General features: G+C 34.8%; 1 protein-coding gene across 1 annotated transcript in view; it reads left to right on the top strand.

The window, feature by feature from the left end:
- Positions 1-27,976, top strand: part of C14H11orf65 (chromosome 14 C11orf65 homolog) — a 77,037-nt gene that overhangs the window by 43,884 nt on the left and 5,177 nt on the right. The window contains exons 5-8 of the mRNA XM_046686307.1: positions 9,170-9,223; positions 9,355-9,555; positions 11,061-11,191; positions 23,247-23,417. Of these exons, the coding sequence (XP_046542263.1) occupies positions 9,170-9,223; positions 9,355-9,555; positions 11,061-11,191; positions 23,247-23,417 (557 nt within the window). The remainder of the gene's footprint in view (positions 1-9,169; positions 9,224-9,354; positions 9,556-11,060; positions 11,192-23,246; positions 23,418-27,976) is intronic.

The raw sequence follows: 27,976 nt of genomic DNA, 5'->3' as shown, positions 1-27,976 counted from the left end.
CTAATAAACATGTGGCACCTGAACTTCACATCACCCCTTCTTTAGAAACCCCACCCTGCAACATTATTTAGCTCTTCTGTAATTTCTCCCAACAGTGCTTCATAGTTTCCTGTGCTCGCACATCTTTTGTTAGATTTATACCTGCTTTTCATGCTTCTATACATGGTAATTAGAAAAATTTTATTTTCCAATTTTTGTTGCTAGCGTAGAGGAAGATAATCAATTTTTGTTTATTAGCTTTGTTCCCAGAAACTTTGCTATCCTTATTTATTAATTCTAATAATTTGTACATAGATTCTTCTGGATTTTCTACATAAACAAGCATGCCATCCTCAAATAATGAGTTTTATTTTTTCCTTTCCAAGCACTATACATTTTCTTTCTTTTTCTTGCCCTTCTGCACTAACTAGAGCCTTCAGTAAATTGGTGAATAGAAGTGTAACCACTGTCTCATTCCTGCTTTCAAAGGGAAAGGGCTCAATAGTTCATCAAGTAGGAGGTGTGCTGTGGGTGTCATACTAGAAAACTTTTATCTAAGAAAGTTCCCTTCTCTTCTTATGGAGCTAAGAGTTTTGTTTTTTCCTTTCAGTCCAAGAATGGAGATTAAATTTTATGAAACATTTTCCTACTTTGAGATAATTATTTTTCTTTTATCTGACTGTTAAACCTACTTAGCATTCCTGGAATACACACATTTTAGTCATAATGTCTTATCCTTTTTAAATATCACTAAATTTAGTTTGCTAATATTTTGCTTAAATTTTTGCACTTTGTTCATGCAGAACATGTACATTCTCATACTATCTCTATTAGATTTAGCTGGCTTCCTAAAACAGGTTGGGAAATGTTCCTTCTCTGTTTCTTTTCTTTTTTTTTTTTAAACATTGAATGTTATTCCTTCCTTAGATGTTTGGAAGGATTTGCCAGTGAAGCCATCTGTACCAGAGGTTTTCTTTGTGGGAAGACTTTAAATTATAAATTCAGTTTATAGTTATAGGTCTATTCATATTTTGTATTTTTTCTTGTGCTAGTTTTGATTAGTTGTATTTTCCTAGGAAGTTGTGCATTTCATCTAAATTTTCAAGTTTATTTGCATAAAATGATTCATAATATCCTCTTATGATTCTTCTAATGTCTTAGAATCTGTAATAGTTTCTCTTTATTTCATTCTTGATATTGGTTATTTCTGTCTTCTGTTTCTTATTTCTTATTTTTTATTGAAATATATTTGACATACAACATTGTGTAAATTTAAGGTGTACAACATGTTAATTTGATACATTTACATATTGTAATATGATTGCCATTGTAGCAATAATTAGCACCTCTATTACGTTATATAATTATTCTTTCTTTTTAGTGGTTGAAATAATTAAGTTCTAGTCTCTGTTGATGCAAATAATCCATAACCAATGTATAAATCAAAATTTGGGCGAGTTTATTATGAGCCTGTCCTGAGGACCATATAGCCCCGGAGAGTCCTTTCACAAAGGAAGGGAGCACTCCAAAGAAGTGGGGGTGTACAGAGTGGTTATATATTGTCAAAGAGCATGTATCACACATGATTGGAATGTCTCTTTTACAATAGTCACAAGATTGCTTTGCCAGCACAGCAGTTTGGTGAACACAGCAGGTCAGTGGTCTCAAGTTGGGTAGTCACAAGGTGAGCCCAACAGGTCAGCAATCAATCCTTAGTTTAGGGAGAGATGCTTATCCTTGAGGAAATGCTGATGTAGGAGAAGTTACATCTTTATCTTTAAGGGCATTGTTCTGTTCTTTGGGACATAGTAAATACTTAAAGCAGATATACAGTGCATGCTCAATGACCACATTGGGCCCTTTTGGAAAAACAAGTTTATGCCGAATTAGTTTTACACCAAACACCTTCCTCATATACTCCAGTATATCCTGTTGCTTGTTATTTATTTATCATCTCTCATCAGGTTTGTTGATTATAATACAGTATTGTTGTCTATATTCTCTATACTGTGCATTAGATCTCTAGGGCTTATTTACTTATTGCACGTTTGTACCCTTAAAGAACATCTGTCTTATCCTCCTACCTCCCATCCCCTGATAACCACCATTTTACTCTCTTTTTTAAAGATTTTATTTTAATTTTTTTCCTTTTTCTCCCCAAAGCCCCCCAGTACATGGTTGTATATTCTTTGTTGTGGATCCTTCTAGATGTGGCATGTGGGACGCTGCCTCAGCATGGTTTGATGAGCAGTGCCATGTCCGCGCCCAGGATTCAAACTAACGAAACACTGGGCCGCCTGCAGCGGAGCGCGTGAACTTAACCACTCGGCCACGGGGCCAGCCCCTTTACTCTCTTTTTTTATGAGTTTAGCTTTTTGTAGATTCCACATATAAGTGATATCATACAGTACTTGTCTTTCTCTGTCTGACTTATCTCACTTAGCATGTGCTCCAGGTCCATCCATGTTGTCGCTAATGGCAGGGTGTCTTTTCTCATGGCTGAATAATATTCCATTGTGTGTGTGTGTGTGTATACACACCACATCTTCTTTATCCATTCATCCATTGATGGGCACTTAGGTTGTTTCCATATTTTGGCTATTGTGACTAACACTGCAATAAATATGGGTGTGATGACCAGTCTCATTGGAGTTTCTTTTTTATTTATTTATTTTTTTTTAAAGATTGGCACATGGGCTAACAACTGTTGCCAGTCTTTTTTTTTTTTTTTTTCTGCTTTATTTCCCCAAACACCCCCTGTAGACAGTTGTATATCTTAGTTGCAGGTCCTTCTAGTTGTGGGATATGGGATGCCACCTCAACGTGGCCTGATGAGCGGTGCCATGTCCGCGCCCAGGATGCGAACCCTGGGCCGCTGCAGCAGAGTGCACGAACTTAACCACTCGGCCACGGAGCTGGCCCTGGGGATTTCTCACTTTTATTAATCTTTTCAAAGAATCAACTTTCAGCTTTGTTGTACCTTTCTATTGTTCATTCATTTCCTACTTCTTCATTTTCTGCTGTTTATTATTTCCTTCTTTATATTTTCTTTGAATTGTATTTACTGTTATTTTTCTAACTTTTTGAAATGGGTGCTGAATTTGTTGGTTTTCAGCCTCTTCTGATATATGCATGTAAGGCTACAAATTTTTATCTATGCATGGTTTTAGCTGCAGTGTACAAGTTTTGATATGTCATTTTCATCATCAAATTCAATTCAAAATACTTTAAAATTCTATTTTGATTTCTTCTGGTTATTTAGAATTGTACTTTTACATTTCCAAACACTTGGGGATTATCGTTATCTTTTTGTTATCAACCTTTATCTTAACTGCACTGTGATTTCAATCCTGTTAGTTGTCAGTTTTTGTCCATTTTTATCTGTACTTGAAAAGAACACGTATTCTGCAGTTGTTGAGGAGCACAGTGTTGTATTCATGCAGTTAGGTCAAATTTGTCAATTATGTTGATCACATCTTCTATATCCTTACTGATTATTTTTGCCCTAGTTATACTATCCGTTACTGAGAGAGGTGTATTAAAATCTTTCACTATGATTGAAGATTTGTCTATTTTCCTGGTAATTTATATGTTTTGAGACCATGCTATTAACTGAATACCAATTTAGGAGTGTTATATCTTTCTTGCGAATTGATCCTTTTATCATTATGAAGTATCTCCCTTTATCTCTAGCAATACTCTTTGCTTTAAGGTCTAAAGTCTCTGATATTAATGTAGCCACACCAACTGTTTTTCATTATCATTTGCATGCTACACCTTTTCTGTTATTTTACTTTCAACATTCTGAATCTCTGTATTTTAGCTCTGTCTTTCGTAGGCAGTGTATTGTTAGTTAACATTTTTTATCCAGTAGTATACTCTTTGTCTTTTTTGGGAACATTTACTCCATTTACATTTAATATAATTACTAATATTTTGATATTTAAATATACTCTTTTATTCTTTACTGTCTATATGTCTCAAATGTTCTATTTTTTTAAAATCCTTTCTTGCCTTCTTTTGGACTGATTATTTTTTATTGTTACATTTCTCCCTCTTATTTTCATTCTTTTATGCTTATACAAGAGATTGCAACTTGTATATTTGACTTATGAAAATCATATAAAGACTGGCATTTTAATCTCTTCCCAGACAATGCACTTATATCCTTTTACCCCCTTCTGAGTTATATTCTTTTGCTGTTGTACTTTTAAATTCTCTATTGCTGGATCATATGGTAAGAGTATGTTAGTTTTGTAAGAAACTGCCAAGCTGTCTTCCAAAGTAGCTGTACTATTTTGCATTCCCACCAGCAATGAACAAGAGTTCCTGTTGTTCCACATCCTTGCTGTGTGTAGAGGCGTCTCATTGTTTTAATCTATAATTCCCTAATGACATATAATTTTGAGCATTTTTTTGTATGCTAATTGGCCATCTGTATTTCTTCTTTGGTGAGGTGTCTTTTCAGATCCTTTGCCCATTTTTTAATTGAGGTTTTCATCTTCTTATTGTTGAGTTTTAGGAGTTCCTCGTACTTTTTGGATACTAGTCTAGTCTTCTATCAGATATGTGTTTTGCAAAGATATTTTCCATCTGAGGCTTCTCTTTTCATTCTCTTAGCTGTGTCCTTTGCAGAGCATTAATTTTAATGAAATCTATATTATCATATTTTTCTTTCATGGTTCATGCTTTTGGCATTGTATCTAAAAAGTCATCATCAAACCCAAAGTCACCTAGATTTCCTCCTATGTCATCTTCTAGGAGTTCTATAGTTTTGCATTTTGCATTTAGGTCCATTATCAATTTTCAGTTAATTTTTGTAAAAAATGTAAGGTCTGTGTCTAGATTCATCTTTTTAAGAATTTTGCCTGTGGATGTCCAGTTGTTCCAACACTATTTGTTGAAGACTATGCCTTCTCCATTGAATTGCCTTTGCTCCTTTGTCACAGATAAGTTGCCTATATTTATGTGGGGTTATTTCCAGGCTCTCTCTTCTGTTCCATTGATCTATTTATCTATTCTTTCACCAATATCACACTGTCTTAATTATTGTAGCTTAATAATAAGTCTTGAAGTTGGGTAGTGTCAATCCACCAAGTTTGTTCTTCTCCTTCAATACTGTATTGGTTATATTATGTCTTTTGCCTTTCCATATAAAATTTAGAATTGATTTGTCCATATCCACAAAATAAGTTGCAGGAATTTTCATTGGGATTGCATTGAATCTAAAGATCAAGTTGGGAAGAATGGACATCGTGACAGCATTGAGTCTTCCTGCCCAGGTACATAAAATATCTCTCCTTTTATTTAGATCTGCTTTTATTTCTTTCATCACAGTGTTGTACTTTTCCTCATGTAGATTTTTACATATTTTGTTAGATTTATACCTAATTATTTCAATTTTGGGGGGAGGGCTAAGTAAAAGGCATTGTATTTTTAATTTCAAACTCTAATTTTTCATTGCTGGTATATACGAAAGCAATTGACTTTTGTATGTTAACATTGTATCCTCCAACGTTTTTATAATTGCTTATTAGTTCCAGGAGTCTTTTTGTTGATTGGTTGGGATATTTCATATAGACTATCATGTTGTCTGAACAAAGACAGGTTTTTTTCCTTCTCAATTTTTATACCCTTTCTTTTCTTTTCTCGTTGTATTAGCTAGGATTTCCAATATGATGTTGAATAGGAATGGTGAAGTGCCATCTTTGCCTTGTTCCTGATCTTAGCAAGAAAGCATCTCGCTTCTCACCAATAAGAATGATGTTAGCTGTAGGTTTATTGTAGATGTTCTTTATCAAGCTGAGAAAGTTCCCCTCTATTCCTAATATGCCAAAGTTTTTTATCATGAATGGATGTTGGATTTTGTTAAATGCTTTTTCTGTATCTGTTGATGTGATCATATGATTTTTCTTCTTTAGCCTATTGATGTAATGTGATAGTGGCCTTGCCTACCTGGAATGAATCCCACTTGGTCATGGTGCATAATCCTTTTAATTTTTTTGTTGGATTTGATTTGCTAATATTTTGTTGAGAATTTTTGCATCATGTGCCTAAGAGATATTGGTCTGTAGTTTTCCTTTCTTGTAATGTCTCTGTCTGGTTTTGTTATTAGGGTACTGCTGACATCACAGAATGTGTTAGGAAGTATTCCCTTTGCTTTTCTTTCCTGGAAGAGATTGAATTAGTGTAATTTCTTCCTTTAATGTTTGGTAGAATTCCCCAGTGAACTCATATGGGCCTGGCTCTTTCTGGTTTGAAAGGTTAATTATGAATTCAATTTCCTTAATAGATATTGGCCTATTCAGATTGTCTGTTTTAACTTGTGTGAGTTTTGGCAAGTTGTAGCTTTCAAGGAGTTGATCCATTTCATATAGGTTATCAAATTTGTGGGCATAGAGTTCTTCGTAATATTTGTTTATTTTCCTTTTAGTGTCCATGGAATCAGTAGTAATGGCACGTCTTTCGTTTCTGATATTAGTCATTTGTGTCTTCTCTCTTTTTTTCTCAGTTAGCCTAGCCAGAAAGCTTCTTGATTTTATTGATCTTTTCAGACAACCAGCTTTTGCTTTCTTTGATTTTTCCCTTTTAATTTCCTGTTTTCAATTTCTGTGAGTTCTGTTCTAATGTTTTATTATTTCTTTTCTTCTGCTTACTTTGGATTTAATTTGTTTTTCTTTTCCTAGTTTCTTAAGGCGAAAGCTTAGATTATTGATTTCATATCTTTCTAATATATGCATTCAATGCTATAAATTTTCCTCTAAGCACTATTTTTGCTGCATCTCACAAATTTTGATAAGTTGTATTTTCATTTTTGTTTAGTTAAAAATATTTTTAAATTTCTCTTGAGACTTCTTATTTGACCCATTTGTTATTTAGAAATGTGTTGTTTAATTTCCAGGTTTTGGGGCTTTCCAACTATCCTTCTGTAACTGATTTCTATTTTAATTCCATTGGGGTCTGAGACTATACTTTGTATGATTTCTATTCCTTTGCATTTGTTAAGGTGTATTTTATTGCCCAGCACATGTTCTATCTTGGTAAATGTTCAGTGTAAGTAGGACAAGACTGTACATTCTGCTATTGTTGGATGAAGTGTTCTATAAATGTTAATTAGATTGAGTTGATTGATGAAGCTGTTCAGTTTAATTATGGCTTTATTGGTTTTCTGTCTGTTGAATCTGTCAATTCCTGATAGAGGGGTGTTGATGTTTCTAACTATAATAATGGATTCATCTAGTTCTTCTTGCAGTTCTATAAGTTTTTACCTTACATATTTTGATGCTCTGTTGTTAGATATATACATATTAGGGATTATTATGTCTTCTTAGGGAATTGACCACTTTATCATCACGTAAGTCTTCTCTTTTTCCTTGATAATTTTCCTTGCTCTGAATTCAGCTTTGTCTGAAGTTAATATAGCTGCTCAATTTTCATTTGATTAGCGTTAGGTAATATGCTATATCTTTTTTCATTTTCATTTGATTAGTGTTAGTTAATATGTTATATCTTTTTTCATTCCTTTGCTTTTAACCTATGTGTCTTTATATTCAAAGTAGGTTTTTTTGTAGATGACATAATAGCTAGGTCTTATTTTTTAATCCACTCTGACAATCTCTGCCTTTTAATTAGTATATTTAGACCATTGACATTTAAAGTGATTATTGATATAGTTTGATTGATATCTACCATATTTGTTACCATTTCCTATTTGTTACCCTTATTCTTTGTTTCTTTTTTTGTCTTGTACTCTTTTTCTGCCTTCTCTGGTTTTAATTGAGCATTTTATATGATTACATTTTCTTTCCGTTCTTTCCTCTTTCTTATAATATCAATTATACTTCTTTTTTCTTTTTTGGTTGCCCTAGAGTTTTCAGTGAACATTTACAACTAAGTCCACTTTAAATAATATTGTTCTAGTAAATGAAATCTCCCATAATCTCTCCTGAGCTTAGGAGACAAAGTCATTGTAGAGGAAAGGGACCTGCCTCAAACACACAGCCTACCCCTTACCCCCATTTGAGTCTGCAGGTGGTAGGAGGATAAAGAATTAAGCTCAAATCTTCCAAAGAGTGTAACTGAATCTCCCACAGTCTTTCATGGTTAAGGAGATAGAGACCTGTCAGGACCACATTTGAGAAACAGGGAAAAACTAGAAGCGGACAAACCAGGTATGGATTACTAAAACTGCAATCCACATTTGACCCAGCTCAATCTTCTGACTGGATTGATGTGATCAGCCCCTCACCCGAACTGACTAAAAGAGGAAGGGTAAAAATTCATGGAGCTATACACTTAATATTTGTCTATTTTAGTGGGAAAAAAGTATATATAGTTTATGAATTTTATATATATAAAGTATATATTATATATAAAGTATATATTTATAATGAATTTTATAAATATATTGTTTGAGATCCTGTTATAAAAAATTTTTTATATTTGAACTATGACCCTATATATGTATGTATGTGTGTATATATATGTATATATACTATATATATTTTGTATGTATAATTTATATATAGTATATATATTATTTTTATTCAGAAGAAGATTGTGCAAAACTAATGTTGTCCTTCAGGTTTTATCAACTGAACAATTTAGGATAAAATATATTTTCTTATCATCAGGAGACAAAGTTGAACTGTCTTCTGATAGAGGACCAACAATTTTTTCTCTACTTTCTATTTGATGCAGGGCACTAAAATTTAGAAGACCAATTATATACAATTCCTACAACATTTAAACATGGATTTTTGATTAATAAAAGCTAGTTAGGAAAGGTCATCAGGTGTCAAATTCAGATTGACCAGTCACAATTTTTTTCTCTGAATTTACCTGTAAGATAGAGTTTAATATGTATGTCATTCTTTGAGGATTTATTTAAACTTTTGCTTTATGACTAACAAATCACTTGGCTTTTATAATATATTGCATAGAAAGGAAACATAGTTTGGTATCGTTTTTCCAGTTATCATGTAAGATATTTTACTTATTGAATGTCCATAAGAAATTAAATCTTAAAATATTTTCTAATTTAAAATTATTTGAGATTTATTCTCTTGACCTATTTCATAAAAAACCAATATTCAGCAACTGTTTTAACGTGATACAGTGAGAATTAGTGAACTGATATATACAGAATGTTGAAGAGTAATATATATTTAGTAATATATATTTTTTATAGGCAGAGCTTCTAGATGCTGCTGCTGGCATTCATGTACGATTCAGGCTAGGTGGTGTAAGTATGGATGAATTCTTATTTATTAGTTTTAAGCCATATTTATATGTAATTTAAAAGATATATTTTTTTAAATGTAAACCATTTTTATAATTAGATTACAAATGTCTTTTGAACTTTTCCATCTACAGGTTAAATTTCCACCTGAAATATATTATAAAATTTTCACTCACAGACATATTGAAGATCTATGTGCTAATAGCCCCAGAGATTACACAAAACTTCCAGTAAAACATACATCTCATATTAAAAGCAATAATCCTCAGGAAGAGGATCAAAGTGGCTGGTATCGTCGTACAGAGAACAATGGCTGGAGGCCTGTTTCTGATAGAGTAAGAAAAGACAAATATTGCTAATTTTGAATTTTATATATTTAGAAACCCACTTGTCTTTTTGAAAATTAATTTTAAAAAACGTTTTTAAATAATAAATCTTAGCAATTTGGCTGATAATTGCTTAAGTTAACTACTCTGGGGTTACTAATTATACTTCAGGATACAGCAATATGTCTTTTTTTCCTTATATTTGCTTCTACTTTTAGTAATCAGCTTTGATCTAGGCCATCTTTAGATACTCTCTAGTATCAGCAATTTACCATCTTTATAACAAAGCAAATTTGAAGCTGTTGTTGACTCTACATTAATCCTTGGACTAGAGGTGGGAGGTCTTGAGAATAATAAGATATTTTCTTTTATATAGAGCTGGTAACAGCAAAGACTAATGGGAAATCATTTGGATTTTCATGGTGTTGGGGAATTTAACATGTACTCATATGAATTGACAGAATGATTTTTAAACATACATAGTTCTAATGCATATATGTGATATGGGGACTTTTCTATGGACACCCATTGGTGTCCATTAATCTCCTTTTTGTGGAGATAATTTCTGCCTAAGCATATTTGTAAGTTATACTTTATAGGTTAACATGATCTCATTCTATAGCCCTAGATGTCTGTTTATAGACCTCAAGTGTCTTCCTTCAAATCCTCCATCTCTGGTATACAGATTGTAGATTGTGGGCTGTTGAATATACTAAATATGAAAGGTGAAAATGATCAAGGTGTGAATTCATTCATTCATTCATTCAACAAACTTTATTGCATATCAACCATGTGTCAGGCATTGTACTATATGCTAGGGATACAGTGGTAAATAGGAAGAGTCCTTCCTCTCAAGTAGTTTGCCTTTTAATTAGGGAGACAGTCAAGTAAACAGGATATTTCAGTACAGTGCAATAAATATGTGCTTTAATTGGGGCAAATACAGAGTGTTGTGGGGGATAGCAAACTCTCCTCCTTGTTATTTAATGTGTATGTGGTGGGGGAGGAGGAATGAATTGGAAGCAGGAAAATAGGCAACCAGGTAGGATAAAATGTCATACAGGGGAAAGCATGAACTCTTGGGGCATAATGGTGAGAATTCCATGTTCTTGGAGGGTACCTATACTCCTTGAGGATTAGAGTCTTCAAAAGTCAAGAGTAGGTCAAGTCTGTTCTTAAAACACTCTTAGAATATGTCCGTTAATTTCTTCATTTATTATTCATTCATTATTAATAATTCATTCATAATTCATTCGTTATACATTATTAAGAATACTTATTAAGTATCTCAGTACACTAGTACTTTATCAGTCTTCCTGTGGTGTGTGCCTCTGAAGGTCACCCATCACTACTCACCCATAACTTAATTAGAAATGCCTTAAAAGGGTCTGTCCTCTCCTCTATTTCTATCGTGTCATATTCCTACTGAACACACAAAAGTTCCTGTCTATAGCCAGACAACTTCACAATCAGTATTTCAACATTTTGTGTATTCATTTTTCATTTCTCAATAGTTTTGGATGTCTACTGAACATGTAATGATGGGAGATGAAAAAGAAAGTGAATTCCATTTCTCTAAATTGAAGAGAAGGCAAGATATGGAAAAGAAAAGAAAAATTAGAAAAATAGAGTGGATGAGGCAAATGTAAGTTGATGAAATTCTTAGACTTACTAATGAAGTATCCAGTATTTTAAGTTTTTTAAAAAAATTGCTATCATTAATAAAATAACTACATGTTATTTTAAAAAGAAAATGTAAGATTACAGTTATATTTTTTAAAATACTGAGAAAGCAAACAAGAAAACATAAGTGCCTACTATGTGCCAAAACTGTTAGTCTCCAGGATATTACTGGGAAAAGACATGTTGTCTTTGACCCTGAGGAAATTACAATCTATTGGAACATCAGATATGAAAATAAGCATATACTTTTATATATCAGATAACTTTCATTTGGCCCTTTGGACCCATTCTATACCCTTCTCAACCCTTCTTTCTGCCCTAAGAGACTGACCTATGTGGATTACACTAAAAGTTATTCTGGACCTATCTAACGAATGTTAAAAGCAAGTCTGAAAAAATCGAATTGTTTCCAGGTTTACTTGACTGCATACCAGAAAAAAGCCCCAAAATATTTAAAGGAATATAAAAAACTCCAGTACCTAAAATCATATAAAATTCACAATGTATACTATATAGTAATCAATTACCAGGGATATAAAGAAACAGGAAAATAGATCTCATATGAAAAGAAAATTAATAGCAACAGATCCACCAAAAATATCTTTTAAAAATGAAGATGAATGAAAAACTTTTCAGACAAACGAAAGCTAAGTTCTCTCATCATGAATGGACTACAAGAAATGTTAAAGAAATTCCTCAGGCAGAAGAAAAATGATTCTATGTAAAAATCTGGATCCATACAAGGAATGAAGAACACCGAAAATGGACTATTATAAGTAAATATAAAGGATGTTTCTTCTTACTATTTAAATATCTTCAAGAGGTAATTAAGTAACTACTAAACTGTACATTTAAAAATAGTTAAGATGGTAAAATTTTTTTTCCCTGCTTTTTCTCCCCAAATCCCCCCAGTACATAGTTGTATATTTTAGTTGTGGGTCCCTCTAGTTGTGGCACATGGAATGCCACCTCATTGTGGCCTGATGAGTGGTGCCATGTCCGCATGATCCGAACCTGCGAAACCCTGGGCCACCGAAGCAGAGCACATGAACTTAACCATTTGGCCACAGGGCTGGCCCTGGTAAATTTTATGTTACATGTTTTTTACCACGACTTTTAAAAAGCTAGGTATTCAAATGTTTTATTCTAAAGGAATGAGTTAATATTGATATTGCCAATAAAGTTCTACTTAAATTCTTGATTCCACAATTGTACTCTTTTTCTCTTATGTTGAAAATCTTCATTTCAAACAAAATATAATTGCCTATTTTTTCTGACATTACAAGTAAATAATTCCAAAAATAATAATATAATATCAACACATATGATTCAATTACTGAATAAAGCTCAAAAAAATTTTTTTAAAGGTGATCTACTATTTAAAGCAGAAACAATGACAGTGTATCGTGGCATTTATAAAGTTATAATGGTGCAGAAGTAAGATGTATGGTAATAATATCACAAAGGTTGAGAGAGATGAAATGGAAGTATACTGCTGGAAGGTCCTTATACAACACGTGAAATATTGCTTAAAGGTAGGCCATGATAGTTAAAGATGTGTACTAAAAATCCCCAAACAACCATAATATCAACAATAAACATAACAAAACTGTAAACCTAATAAACTGATAATGGAGATAAAATAGAATCATAAAAACAATCAATCTAAGAGAAGGCTGAAAAAGAGGAAAGTAAACAAGGAAAGACAGGACAAATAGAAAACAAATAGCATTATGTAGATTAAAATCAACCATACCAATAATCATATCAAATGTAAATGGTCTAATCACCCCAAATAAAGGCAGAGATTGATAGACTGGATAAGAAAGCAAGACCCAACTGTATGGTGTCTACAAGAACTAACTTTAAAGGGAAAGCACAAATAGATTAAAAGTAAAAGCATGGGAGCCAGCCCCATGGCATAGTGGTTAAGCTTGGAGCACTCCACTTTGGCAGCCTGGGTTCATGGGCTTGGATCTCAGGTGCAGACCTACACCACTTGTCATCCATGCTGTGGCAGTGACCCACATACAAAACAGACGAAGACTGGCACAGATGTTATCTCAGGGTGAATCCTCCTCAACAACAACAACAACAAATGTTTAAAAAAAGAAGTAAAAGCATGGAAAGAATCATGCTAACAGTAATCAAAACAAAGAGTGACTACATTAATATCAAAGTAGATTTCAGAGCAAAGTATATTTCCAGAGATAAAAGGGATCACTTAAAATAATAAGGGGTAAATTCATCAAGAGGACATAACAATCTTAAATGATTGTTTATGTAATAACAGAGTATCAAAATACATGAAACAAAAAGTTATAGTACTGAGAGGAGAAATAGACAAATCCAAAATTATAATCAGAGATTTCCAAAACCTTTTGTTAGTAATTGATATAACAAGTGGACAATAATTAATAAATATATGGAAGACTTGAGCAACAGTATCAACCAACTTGACATAATTAGCATTTACAGAGCACTGCACCCAACAACAGATAACACATTCTCTTCAAGTGCACATGAAACATTCACCAAGATACACTGTATTCTGGGCCATAAAACAAACATCCACAAATTTAAAAAAATTAAAATCATACAAAGGAAGTTCTGTGATCACAACAGAATTAAAAATAAATTAAAAACAGAATAGAATTAATAATAGAAAAATTTCTGGAAAACGTCCAAATATTTGGATACTAAATAGCATACCTCTAAATAACCCATGAGTCAAAGAAGTCACAAGGGATATTTGAAAATATTTTTGATTTAATGAAAATGAAAATACAGCATATCAAATGTTGAGGATGCAGATAAAGCAGTACTTACAGGGAAATTTATAGCATTAAATGCTTTTATTAAAAAAGATCTCAAATCAATGATCTAAGCTTCCAACATAAGAACCAGTAAAAGAAGAGCAAAGCAATAGAAGGAAGGAAATAATAAAGATAGCAGAAATCAAGGACATTACAAACAGAAACCCATCAGAGAAAATCAATGATCTCAAAACTTGTTTCCTTTGAAAAGAACAATACAATTTATAAGCCTCTAAATAAATTTACAAAGAACACATGCAAATCAGAAGCATCAGAAATGAAAACAAAGATATCACTACAGATCCTACAGATAAGATAGATATATATCATAATGCCTATACATTTGAAAAATTAGGTGAAATAGAAAATTTGTTGAAAGACATAAACCAAAGCTCACTCAAAAACCAAACAAAAAAGAAACATGAATAGTCTTATAGCTATTAAAGAAATTGAATTTGTAGTTTAAAAGAAATCCCGCAAAGAAAGCTCTAGGCCATATGAATTCCCTGGTGAATTCTAGCAGGCATTTAAGAAAGACATCATAAAAATTCTATACAAATATTTCCAGAAATAGAATAAGAAAAAAAGATATTATAAGAAAATAGCAATCAATATCTCGCATAAACATAGATATAGAATAATAAATACCATCATAAACAAATGGAGTTTATCCCAGGAATAAAAGGTTGGCTTAACATTTAGAAATCAATCAATGCAATTCACCGTATTAACTTAAAAAGAAAATTGTATATAATCATCTCAATAGATGCAGAAAATTACTTACAAATAATCCAACAACCATTCATAATAAAAACTCTTGGCAAACTAGGAATAGAAGAGAACCTCCTCAGCCTGATGAAGAGCTTCTATGAAAAACCTATAGCTAACGTTATGCTTAATAGTGAAAGACAATGTTTTCTCTTTAAGATCAGGAACAAGGCAAGGATGTCTGCTCTCACCACTTCTTTACAGCATTGCTCTGGAGGTCTTAGTGCAATAAGGCAAGAAAGCAGGGTGGGGAAAGACACTGAGATTGGAAAGGAAGAACTAAAACAGTCTTTCTTCACAATTGACATGATTGTCCAGGTACGAAATCCTAAGGAATCCATAAAAAAGTTACTGGAACTAATAAGTGAATTTATCAAGGTTGTGAGATACAGAAACCAATTATATTGCCAGATTCTAACAACAAATAATTGGAAATTGAAGTTTTAAAAAATACCACTTACAGTAGCATCAGAAAATATGAAGTATCTAGGCATAAATTGAAGAAAAAATTTGCATGACCTGTACACTGAAAACTATTAAACATTACTGAGAAAACTTAAATGAAGAGATTTAAGGTATTCATGGATCACAAGACTCAATATTGTTAAGATGGAAATTGTGTCCAAATTAATCTATACATTCTATGCAATCACAATCAAAAGTTCCAGCAGGTTTTCTTTGTAGAAACCGACAAGTTGATTTGAAAATTTATATGGAAATGCAAAAGAACTGGAATAGACAAAATAATTTTGGAAAAATAAAATTTAGAGAACTAACACTGCTTGATTTCAAGACTTATTATAAAGCTACTGTAATCAAGACATTGTGGTGTTGCATAAAGACAGACATATAGATCAATGGAACAGAATAGAAAGCTGAGAAATAGACCCACACATATATTGTTCATTGAGTTTTAATATAGGTACCAAGGCAATGTAATTGGAAAAGTACATTCTTTTCAACAAATTGAATTCTCAAATGTGGAAAAATAAACCTAGCAAAGGCGCTATATATATAATTAACTCTAAAGAGATCATAGATCTAAATCTAAGAACTGAAACCCTTAAATATATAAAAGTAAGCAAAAGAATCTTAGTAAGTTGGTTCTGGCAAAGATTTCTTAAATAGGACACATAAGGCATGAAATACAAAAGAAAAAATTGTTAAATTGCACTTCATCACTGTTACAAAAACAAAAAAGCAAGCCATAGACAGGAGAAAACATTTGCAATATATATATATATATATATATGATAAAAATCTTTTATCCTAAAAATTGAAAAAAAAAAAAAAACCTCTCAAAACTCAACATGAAGACAACCTAACGTAAAAATGGGCAAAAAATTTGAACACTCTACCAATGAAGACAGATGGATAGTAAATAAGCACAAATGAACTAGGGGCTATCATCATTAGTCATTAGGGAAGTGTAAACCAAAACCATAATGATATACCACTACATACCCACTAGAATGGCTAAATAGTCTGTCATATTAATTGTTGGCACAGACATGGAGCAAATGCAAACTGGTACATCCACTTTGGAAAACAGTTTGGCAGTTTTCTTACAAGTTAACATACACCTGCCATTCAACCCAGCTTCCACTCCTAGATATTTACCCAAGAGAAATAAAAACATATATCCACAGTAAGATTGTATATGAATGTTCATAGCAGCCTATTTATAATAGCCAAAAATCAGAAACAACCCAAATATCTATCAATCCAAATGATAATAGATAAACAAATTGTGATGTACTATTCAGCGACACAAAGGAATGAACTATTGATATACATAACAACATGAATGAATCTCAAAATAATGATGCTGAATGAAAGAGATCAGTCAGAAGGAGTACATACTGTATGATTCCATTTATATAAAATTCTAGAAAATACAAACAAATCAAGAGTGATGCAAAGCAGATCAGTAGTTGTCTGGAGATGAGGGTGAGGGGAAGGAGGCAGAGGATTACTGAGGCACACAAGGATCTTTGGGGGGTGATGGATGTGCTCATTGTTTTGTTGTAGCGATGGATTCACAGGTGTATATTTATGTCACAGCTCTTCAAGTTGTACAGGTTAAAAGGCTTTACATTAATTATACCTCAATAAAGTTGTAAAAAACATTTTTAAAACGTGCAAACGATCAGAGGATCTCCGTAAAGTAGTCCTCTAACTCCTGTAGTTGCAGGGTGAGTTGGGGGCAACTTGCAGGGGCCAGTTGCAAAGGTCACAGGGTTACAGTGCCTGCAGTGCCACCAAATGTTTAACCTTGTCAGGTCTTGTGCACTAAGTTAAGGGCACTAGTGAGGAAGAAGTTGAACCCTGAGACCTGGAATGGGGCCGTTTGGGCAGACATGGACAAGGCGGAGGACATTAAACCTTCAAACTCCCCTGTTGATAGAGGAAACCCTGCCTCCTCGCTTTGAGGGAGCTGGTCTTTCGCTGCATAAAAGCTCTGCAATGACTGCACCTGCTGCAGTTGCCTCATGCACTTATTCGGATTCTCCTTAGGATTCCCCCACAACCATTTCTCATTGCCTTCAGCCCACAATGAGAGTTATATTTCAGAACAGCCAGCCAGAGAAGTACAAGGTCTGTAGGAGGAGATGGCTTATAAACCAAAAGAATTACAAGAACTTACCAATCTATATTGACAGTAGCCTCAGTAACATGTGTGAGAGTGGATTCTAAGGTTGTCAGATCAAGAGTTGATTGGGCTGAACTTATTGATATGGCCACACTCATCTGGGATTATGAATTTAATGTGTTAACTTAAGTAGCCAAAAATGGTGTTAATAGTCTCCTGGGTTAGCTAATTAAAGCCTGAACTCAACCCAAACTCTACAGTTACAAAATGCCTGAATTTCTCTAATATAGTGTAGAAAAAGTATTTCTAAAGGTTCAGGGGAATGCCTATGTTTGTTCAAATTACGTGCATCTACTCAACCACCCACTGGCTGTCACCCTAGGAGTCCTCAGACGATCGAGTCATTAAGAAATAAGGGGAGGGGCCGAGTGGTTAAGTTTACCTGCTCTGCTTCGGCAGCCCAGGGTTTTGCTGGTTCAGATCCTGGGCGTGGACCTAGCACCACTCATCAAGCCATGCTGAGGCGGCATCCCACATGCCACAACTAGAAGGACCCACAACTAAAATATATAACCATGTACTTCGGGGCTTTGGGGAGAAGAAGGAAAAATAAAAAATAAAAATAATGAAATCTTAAAAAAAAAAAATGAAAGGAGAGCAGCAGAGTTCTCAACAAACTGTAGTGGTGGTCCTTTATAATCTGGAAATGACAGTAGGGAAAGCTGTGATGGAATTGGCTCCTGTAGTTCACTGGGAATAATGGAACTTTGAAATGGTAGAGTTCAGGTGGTGACACAAATTGTAGCTAAGCTTCCAGATGTGGTTTCTTTAATGGAGAAAATCACCACAGCCCCTGGCACCTGATATGCTGCTATCAACCTGGCAAATGTGTTCTTTCTCATCTCAGTCAATAGGCAAAAAGAGAAGCAGTTTGCATTTACCTGGAAAGAATAGAGTGTATCTTTACATCTTACTCTCAGAGCTATGTCAGCTGTCCTGCTCTTGTCCTGGAGGTTTGCACATCTCAATTCCCACAAAACATCATGCCTTTCCATTATATTGGTTACCTTATTTATACTATCACATGCGGTGAGCAGAAAATAACTACTCCCTGGATAACTTAATAGGCCAAATGCACACCAGAAGGAGGGAGATAAACTGCAAAATGTTGTGTCTGCCACATAGTAAAGCTTACAGACATTTTGGGATCTCTTTTCTAAAGTGAGAGATAAGTTGCCGTACCTTGCATCATCTAAGTTGAAGACACACAATACTTAGAGGGCTTTCTGGATTTGGGAGGTAAAATATGCCACATTTGGGCATGCTGCTCAAACCCATTTATTAGGTAATCTAATAAGGCTACCAGGCTCAAGTTATACATGGTATGAGAAAGAACATGGTAGTAGGTCCACATGTGGTCAAGTTGCTCTGCCACTTGGACTTTATGGCCCAGCAGTCCCAACAGTATTGGATGCATCATTTCAATATAAAATAGATGTGGAATATATGAGAGTGGGTCTGAGAAGGTCCAGAAGGCCAGGGTAAGCTGCACAAGCAGGTGGCTCAGACTCCTTCAACTCCTACTTGTGCTGCATTGGCTACTCTTCATCTCCATACTTTTGGCTTCATAGGGAGTCCCCTTTGACAAGTTAACAGAGGGAGAATATATTGGGTCTAACGCACCATGGATTTGCACAGAATGCTGGCACCATCCAAAAATGGAGTCACTAGATTACAATCTCTCAATTGGCCCAGAGAATGGACAAAGTATATCCTCCCAGTGAGCACAACTGGATGTGGTACATCTGGTTTTCCACTTCATATAGGAAGGGAAATAGCTTGAGATATGGATCTTTACGAGTGTGGGCAGTAGCTAATAGGTTCAGCTAATCAGGGACTTGGAAAGAATTAAATAGGAAAATTGGTGATTAGGTCTGGGGAGAGGTAAACTCCGAATGGGCACAGAGTTATATTTATGTCCTCCTGAATGCCCTGCAAAGGGCTTTATATGAGGCAGAAAGTTCTCAGTAATCAGATGGACAGGATGATCCATTCTGTGAATGTCAACTTTTTTCCCCCGGTCACCTCAGTGGTCGCTCAGTGGAGCTATGCACAAAGTGGTCATGGTTACTGGATAGCAGAGTACACAGCTAACTGTATAGCAAAGGTCATTGCTTTGCCCCTAGTAATGGGATATGCTGGCTACCTGGTGGCAAGCTGATTATTTTGGACCCTTCCCATAATAGAGGAGGCATCTCTTAGTCTTCACAGTGATAAACAAGTATTCTGCATATGTATTTTATTTCTCTGCCTGTATTACTTCTTTCAGCAATACCATTCATTGCAGAATGCCTTAGCCATCATCATTTTATTCCATACAACGTTGCCCCTAACGAGGGGACCCCTTTACAGCAGAGGAAGTATGGTAATAGGCTCAGAACAACAAAATTCGCTCACCATATGTGTCAACAGTGGAAACAGCTGGCTTTGACAGAATGGTGGTATGACTTGCTGAAGCTCAGGCACAGCACCAACTAGGAGACAAGTGGTGATAAGCCAGTGCACGTGAATAATAATCTTCTATTTTCTTCCCTATGTTTATTTACTCTCAAAATAATCCTCTTCCGTAACTGAGCTCTGTATTTCTAATTATATGGACATTTCCATCTCAAACTCAACAGGTCCAAAACTGAATTTCTTATCTTCCCTATCACAAAAGTTGTTTCTTTTCAGTATTCCTCCTGGCCTCAGTTTATGAAACCATCATTTGCCCAGTCATCCAAGCCAGAAGTGTAGAGGTTATCCTAGACTTCTTACCTTTCATAAGCTCCTGTGTGTAATCTCTTATCTGGTTCTATGAATTCTGCTTCCAAAGTATCTCCCAAATGTGACATTTCTCTCACTCCTCATTGCAGCATCTCATCGTGCTTATCTCTACTACATTTGTGGAATCCTTCTAATTGGTCTCTTTGTCTCTGATCTCTTCGCCATCTCTATATAAATACCCAAGTGATGTTTCTAAAATACAAATTAAATCGCTTACTTACCTGAAACACGTTAGGGGCTCCCTGTTATCTATATCCCACATGATAGTCCCTTTTCCTAGGTTGCTCTTTTCTGGCTCAGCTACTTGGTAACAAGATTTTTGTCTTTTGATACTTGGCTCAAATATCTCCTTCTGAAGCCTCCCCTAACCTTCCTAGACACAGTTAGGCACTTCCTTTTGATGTGCCCCCGTAGATCTTTTATATACTCAGTTGTCATGTTTTTGCAATTTATCTGAATGTCTGTCACGTCCACTAGATCTTGAGCCCTTAAAGAACAGGGACTTTGTTCTATTTATTAACACAGAGCCTCAGACATAGTATATGCTTAATGAGTATGTATTGCTTGTTGAATGAATGAATGATGAATCCTTATGACTGGGTATTGTAATGTTTCATTTTTATAAGGTTGCAGGGGATTAATGAGAAATTCTTCTTTGTGTGCTTTGTTCATCAATGGTGTTTAAACACTCTTCCATCTGACTGCTGCTGAGAATCCACAGTTAACAAAATCAACAAAATCTTGATATTTTTCACCTCTGTCTTACTCAGAGAATTCTGATTCTTACCTCCCTTTCTTTCCTGTGTCCTGCGGATCTTCACTCTCCTTGACCTCCTTTACAATCTCAACTTTGATTCTTACTAGGTCTTTGTATTTTAACTTCTCTCCCTGTTGTGATATTCAGAAAAACATTTCTGTAATGTTCTTTCTCTTTAAATTTTCTGGTTTAAAAAGAATATGAGATCATTTTAAGTGAATATATTACATTACCTATAAAGCCAAATTTTATATTGTTTTTGTTTTCTTTTTAAAATACCACTCATTTATTTATAAAATAAGTTATGATTATTATAAAGTGATCCTCAGTTCTGATCACTATTGTATTTGAAATTCTGTTCCTACTTGCTAACCTGTTGTTGTTTTATGACTAATATGGCCTACTTAACTATAAATAGTGACTAATTTGTAGAGAGTTCAAAACAATTAAGTTATTGAAATAAGTATTATAATTCTCTTTAAAAACAAAGTATGAGAGCAAAAATAGATATCTGAATTGTTATATATCACTGTTGTAAAAGGAAAAAGGAATATCATCCAGGTCTCCCAATCTAATCTTAAGTGTTTGTATATTTTGGAAAGTAAAACATGGAGGAACTCATAAAAAAAAAAATGCATTCATCCCCTGCCTCCCAGAAGTCACTGATTTCTAAATACATTTTTGCTATGGTGTGAGCATTAGTTAATAAATCTGGGCCAGTGGGTACCATCATTCATTCATTCATTCATCTAATACATGTTTATTGAGTGCCTGTTATGTTCAGGGAATAGAGTATAGAGTCAAAGATTGAGAGTTCCATGAAGGAATTTTACCTTACACAATGCTTTGCAGACAATGGACACACAATAAACATGTATTAAATGAATGAGTATGTGAATTAAGAACTATAGAAAAATTGTAAAATCATACTTTCTTAGAATTTGTGCTCTTACTAAACAACAATTGTGAAGAGGCATCTCCAGCTTCTATAAAATGCATTAGCTCTCATGCATCGTTATCGATTTAAAGTCTGACAAAGCAGACACTTCATGAGAACAGGGACATATCTTGTTCACTGTCATATCCCTTGCCCCCCTGGATTGTGTAAGCCTTCTTTTGTTGAATGCTTACTGTGTGCGAGTCATTGTTCTGAACGCTCTACAGGGATTTATACTTCTAAACCTCTCAAGAGTGCTAGGAGGAGGTAGTATCATGATTACCATTTTAAGGAAGAGGACACAGAGGCCCAGAAAGGCTAGGTTATTTGGCAAAGGTTATATAGCTAGTAAATGACAGAAGCAAGATTCAAAGCCAGATGGTTTGATACCAGAGTCCCATTTCTACACCACCACTGTGCCGCTTCCTAATAAATGAGTGTCAAATTAATAAAGGAATTCAATGTCAGAATAGGTTAACCTTTAAAATGGAATACCAATGTAGACCTGAATAAGAAAACCAAAAAAAAAAGATTGCTATTTTCTAATATTCTTGGTAAAGACTACTAATTCTCTCTACTCAGCTCATGTTCAGTGGATGCATTAATTTATGTGTTCAGACTAATATAAGATAGAATACTGCTGCCAAAGGAGTCTGGACTTGGAGTCAGATTTGAATACTGGCTCTGATATATATTTACTACATACGTGATCTTGAAAAATTTCTTTACTTCTCTAAGTCTCAATTTTCTCATCCATAAAATGGGAATAAAAATAGCTGTCACAAATGGCTGTGTCTTTTTAAAGAATTAAACAAGATAATATGTGAAAAGTACCTGACACAAAAAAAGATGTTATTGTTTCTCTTCCCCTTTACCTCTTCTTCTCTTTCCTTTTCCCCCTTTCCTTCCCTCTTTGTACCTGCCATTAGCCACATGACCTTGTAAAAGTTACTCAACTCTTCCAGGATTTCTTTCCCTACCTATAAAATGAGTGGGCTAGTTATATTCAACATCCTTTGGCTCTATAATTCTATGATTCAGTGATTTCATAACTTAGTTTTTCTTGGTATCATAAAAATATAACTTATTGAGAGGTGATTTTGAAGTGAGGCTTCTCTGGTTAAGGTGGTTGATTAAGTTGCTTTATTTTTTCCAAAAGATCCTATCACATAGAACTTGGTGTAGATGTATTTGGGTTAGATAGGATAAAAACTTGGTTTAGTATATAACTAGTTTCACAGCAACTATATATATTAACTGCATCTACCAGTAATCACCTGTTCCAAAAGATTTATGTCTCCTTTCCTTTCTCGTATTTAGGTACCACGCAGGAAGCCTGGAGGCTAAGTCAACAAATCGTGAAACTCTAGGTTTAATTCACACAGCAACGAAAGGGCTGATAAGAGCTATCGAAGATGGTGGAATAGATTCCGTGATGGAATGGGAAGTGGATGAAGTGCTGAACTGGACAAATACGCTGAACTTTGATGAGTAAATACATGTTGCTACTCTTGGGGAGCAAGGGCAGGCACCAATATTTTTCTTTCTAACATTTCCCACTCCCATGTGGAATCTTGGGGACACAAACATAATCTTCAAAAATATGGTATTTATTATTTGTCTAGAAAGAAAAGAAGAAATGAGGGAGAATTATTTAAGAAGGGATGATCTAAAAGTAGAAAAAAGAAAATTAGACTTTATGTGTTCTTTATTCTCAGACTTTATTCTTATGCCTTAGCCTAAATCTGCTTTACTTCTTATTGGGATTTAGAAACAAGGCTAAGAACATGAAATTAATAATGCAAAAAATTCCCTCAATCCGTATTCCCTAATCTTTCTGTGTGAGACATCAAAAAGTTCTAATTTTTCAATAACATACTATGATCCTTGAAGAACATTTTTAGGATTTTTTGTGATGGAAATTTTACAATATTTAATATAGCCATCAGGGAAATGCAAATCAAAACCATGATGAGATCCTACCTCACAAAGATGGCTATAATTAAAAAGATAGTAACAAGTGTTGAAAAGGATGTGAGGAAATTGGAACCCTTATGTACTACTAGTCGGAATGTACCATGATATAGCCATTTGGGAAGACAGTCTGGCAGTTCCTCAAATGGTTTAACATAGAGTTGCCATATGATCCGGAAATTCCACTCCTCAGTGTATAAAGAGAAATGAAAACACATGTCCATGCAAAAAAATTGTACATGAATGTTCATAGCAACATTATTTATAACAACAAAAAGTAGAAATAATCCAAATATTCATCAACTGATGAATGGATAAGTAAAATTGGTATGTCCATACAATGGAATATTGTTCAGCAATAGAAAGAGATGCTGATACATGCTACAGTGTTGATGAACCTGCTAAGTGAAAAGCCAGTCACAAAGGACCACATATTATATGATTCTATTTAAATGAAATGTCCAGAATAGGCAAATCTATAAGACAGAAAGAAGATTAGTGCTTGCCTCGGGCTGGGAGATTTGTGAGGATTGAGAGGTGTTGTCCGAGGGATGTGGAGGTTTATTTTTGGAGTAATGAAATGTTCTAAAATTGATTGTGGTTAAAGATGCACAACTCTATGAATACACTAAAAGCCACTGGATTGTACCCTTTCACTGGGTAAACTGTATGGTATGTGAATTATATCTCAATAAATCATTAAAAAATATTCAATATTTACTCAGCGACAATGTGAATAGTGCATGGATGAAGAGGCAGAAAAATTAAAACGAAGACAGTGTAAGTAAAGAAACATAAGGAAGAAATTAGGAAGAGGGAGATAAGAAAATGGGAAAGGAAAAATTAAGTTGGTTGTCATTGAACAGTAGAACAGGAAAAAGAGAGGCCAGAGGAAGCAGAGAGGAGAATAATGAGAAAAGGAAAGATAAGAGAAAAGAATAAAAAAAGGGAAGGAATGACTAAGAAAATAGGAAAACAAGAATAAAAGAAAAAAAGATATTGATGGAAGGGATATATTAGAAAATAAAAACAGAAAGATAAAAAATAAAGAACTAATTATCTATGGTAGATGCTTTAAAATATTTTGTAATAAATAAATAGTAAAAAGAGATTATTATGATTCAATAACCCCAGTATCTTGTCCATAGTATTGGGATTCCTTATAGAGAGCACATTTCTGTTTTCTGGGGGCACTGATTAAAATACAGGTGATAATAATGAGGAAAGAAATGGGATCCAAAGAAAGGAACTATAATGCTGTACACTTATGTCATTTCCTAAGAGTAAAAAGTGCTAGGGAGGGGCGTTGGCCCCATAGCCTAGTGGTTAAGTTTGGCACACTCTGCTTCAGCGGTGTGGGTTTGTGGGTTCGGATCCTGAGTGCAGACATACACCACTTGTCAGCCATGCTGTGGTGACAGCCCACATACAAAATAGAGGAAGATTGGCATGGATGTTAGCTCAGGGTGAATCTTCCTCAGGGAAAAAAAAATTGCTAGAGAGAGAGCTGTAGGAGAAGTCCATTTGAATGAGCTTCTGAGGGCAGGATAAAAAAATCTCTTAGGTGAGCTTTTGAAATCCTGCTCTGCTTTTCCCTTTTACAGTTGGCTAATTCAAGCAAAGGGCCACCAAGCTTTAGTGGAAGATTACAAAAAAGTCTACACCCAATGTCCTATCACTACTGGAATACAAAAAGAATAAAACAATTGAGGTCAAAGGGAAGAAATAAACAGGCATCTCAGTCTACATAATACTTTCTCCAATATCATCCCCTAACACGCTTCTCTGATGGGTGATGAAGATTCCTAATGGCTTCCCTCTGTGGGAAAAAAGATAAAAACAGAATAAACTCATAAGACTTGAAGTGGTCTTTTTGTATCAGACACTCTACATGGAGTGGGATGAGTATACCTAGCTTTGATATGGTGAGACTAACGCTCCATTCCAAAATGAAAATTTCCATTTTTGAAAATGCAGATGCCTTATGTTTCCAAATTATGTACAACTTCTATCAGTTCATTCTCTGAGTTGGGTATAAGTGTAATTTGGCACCAACTTGGAATTCTTAGAGAGCGAGTCTTCCTTTTGAGCCCTGGACAATAAAAATTTCAAATGGAATCCAGCATGATTGTTTGAGAATATTTCAGTTCCATTACTGACCACAAGCTACTGATTATCTCAGCAAAACCACACTTTGCAAAGACCCTCCCCGAGCTGACTACGGATATTAGGTGTAAGCACCTTCTTCCTAGGACATTTACAGTCTCCACAGTCTACTTTCCTGTTAGGTCTTCGTAGTTGTCAGGTTATTTGTAAATGGTTTGATGACACCTTGTTTGATGAGAATTTCAGAATCTAATATTTTTCCCTTCTGGAGAATTGGTAGCCACTAATTCCTTGGGAGTATCCTTCAAAATCTATAGACAGTTTTTGATAGTCAGACAATCACAATGAACACACACACAATCACAATATTCACAATAAATGTGTTGAATACTGATATTGAGTGATACAAACCAGTTTCTTCCCAAAAGGCTTTTGTGCTAGCCCCTGGTTGTGACAGATGGACACTCTCCTGGGAAGAAGCCACGCACATCTTCAGATGCACACTGCAACAATAGCAACTGAGTACAATGTTATTATAATTTAGAAGAATGGATAGAGCCAACTTTACTCTTGGATCAAGGACACAGATGAGTACTATTACAAATTCTGTGCCATCCAGAGATGCGTTGCTGCAGGCAACATAGAATGTGAAACAATCCCTGCGTCACCATCATGAGTCACCACAACGCCACATGATGGCCACTGTGACTGTTGCTGGCATTCATCCTGCTGGATTTTCAGGGGCATATTCTCTATCAAGATGGATGTTCCTCTTCCAGGATCTTCATACTTTTCAAACTGGAAGTGAATTTGGACATAACCTGTTAAGTGATCAGCAGCTGGGATATCCTAAATAATTTCCTGATATTCTATTAACTCTGTTGGTGAGAGCTCTTTGCCTTTGTGTCTTATGGGTTGTTTCTGTTATCTGAAGCTGCTCCTTTGATTTCTAAGACATATAGTTACATGGCCTCTCTTGCTAGCGACTTTTCCTAGACCGATAAATGTTAAATTTGTATTCCTCTTGGATTCATTGTAGATTCTACAAACACTTTATTCTGCAATTATCTAAAGAAATTCCAAAACTTTCTTAGTGAGAAAGACAGATGAGCTCTATGATATAAGCAGCATGGTAACACTATCATCAGACTGTTGCTTCTATTTGTAAAACTTAGATACCAGTTACTGCTGGTATGTTCTTTATAAGTTCTTTTTAAATAATTGAATACATTCATGTCCTAATCCCAGGTAAAGCAGGGGTCAATGAGCAGCCGTAATATATAGATATGCTTTTGCCAACACTGTCAGGACTTAGTGTTACCAAACCAGGTTCCTGTTTGCCCACCACCCAGAAAGCCAAACACCAAGATGATGAGATTGCAGCAGAGAGAGAGATTAATCACAGGGCAGCCATGCGAGGAAGCAAGAGCATGAGTCTCAAATCCGCTTCCCCAAATATGGGGGGCTCAGGGATATTTATGTGATAGGGGGGCAAAGTGGTCTGAAATGTGGAGATAAGTGATTGGAGGTGACGAGAGGTGAGGTAATTGATGATCTGCACAAGTTCCAGTTCTTCATAGTGTTCCAGAGCAACCACTGAAAGCACAAAGTCTGCCTAAATTTAAGGTCAAGCCAGACTGAATTGTCTACTAAGAGATCCTGGAAGGGATTTACACTGCCTGCTGTTAACCTGCATCTTTTCATTTAACAGAGACCCAGCAGTATCCCATTTAAGGCCTGTAGGGAAGGAAGAAAATTTCCTCTTCTCATTCTACGTCCTTCTGGCTGGTCTGTGAATTAAATAGACATGAGACAGAATAACAGGAGAAAATCAAACAAAGCTTTATAATATGTGTACATGGGAGAAACCCAGGAAAACTGGGTAATTCACCAGAATGGCTGAGCTGCCAGCTTAAATACCATCTTCAGCTAAAGACAAAGGAGGATGTTGGGGGTAGTGGTTTGGGGCT

Source organism: Equus quagga, chromosome 14 (genome assembly GCF_021613505.1).
Source record: "Equus quagga isolate Etosha38 chromosome 14, UCLA_HA_Equagga_1.0, whole genome shotgun sequence".
NCBI classification, from domain to species: domain Eukaryota; kingdom Metazoa; phylum Chordata; class Mammalia; order Perissodactyla; family Equidae; genus Equus; species Equus quagga.
Note: the sequence above shows the minus strand (reverse complement) of the source record. Positions and strands in the feature narration are given on the sequence as shown.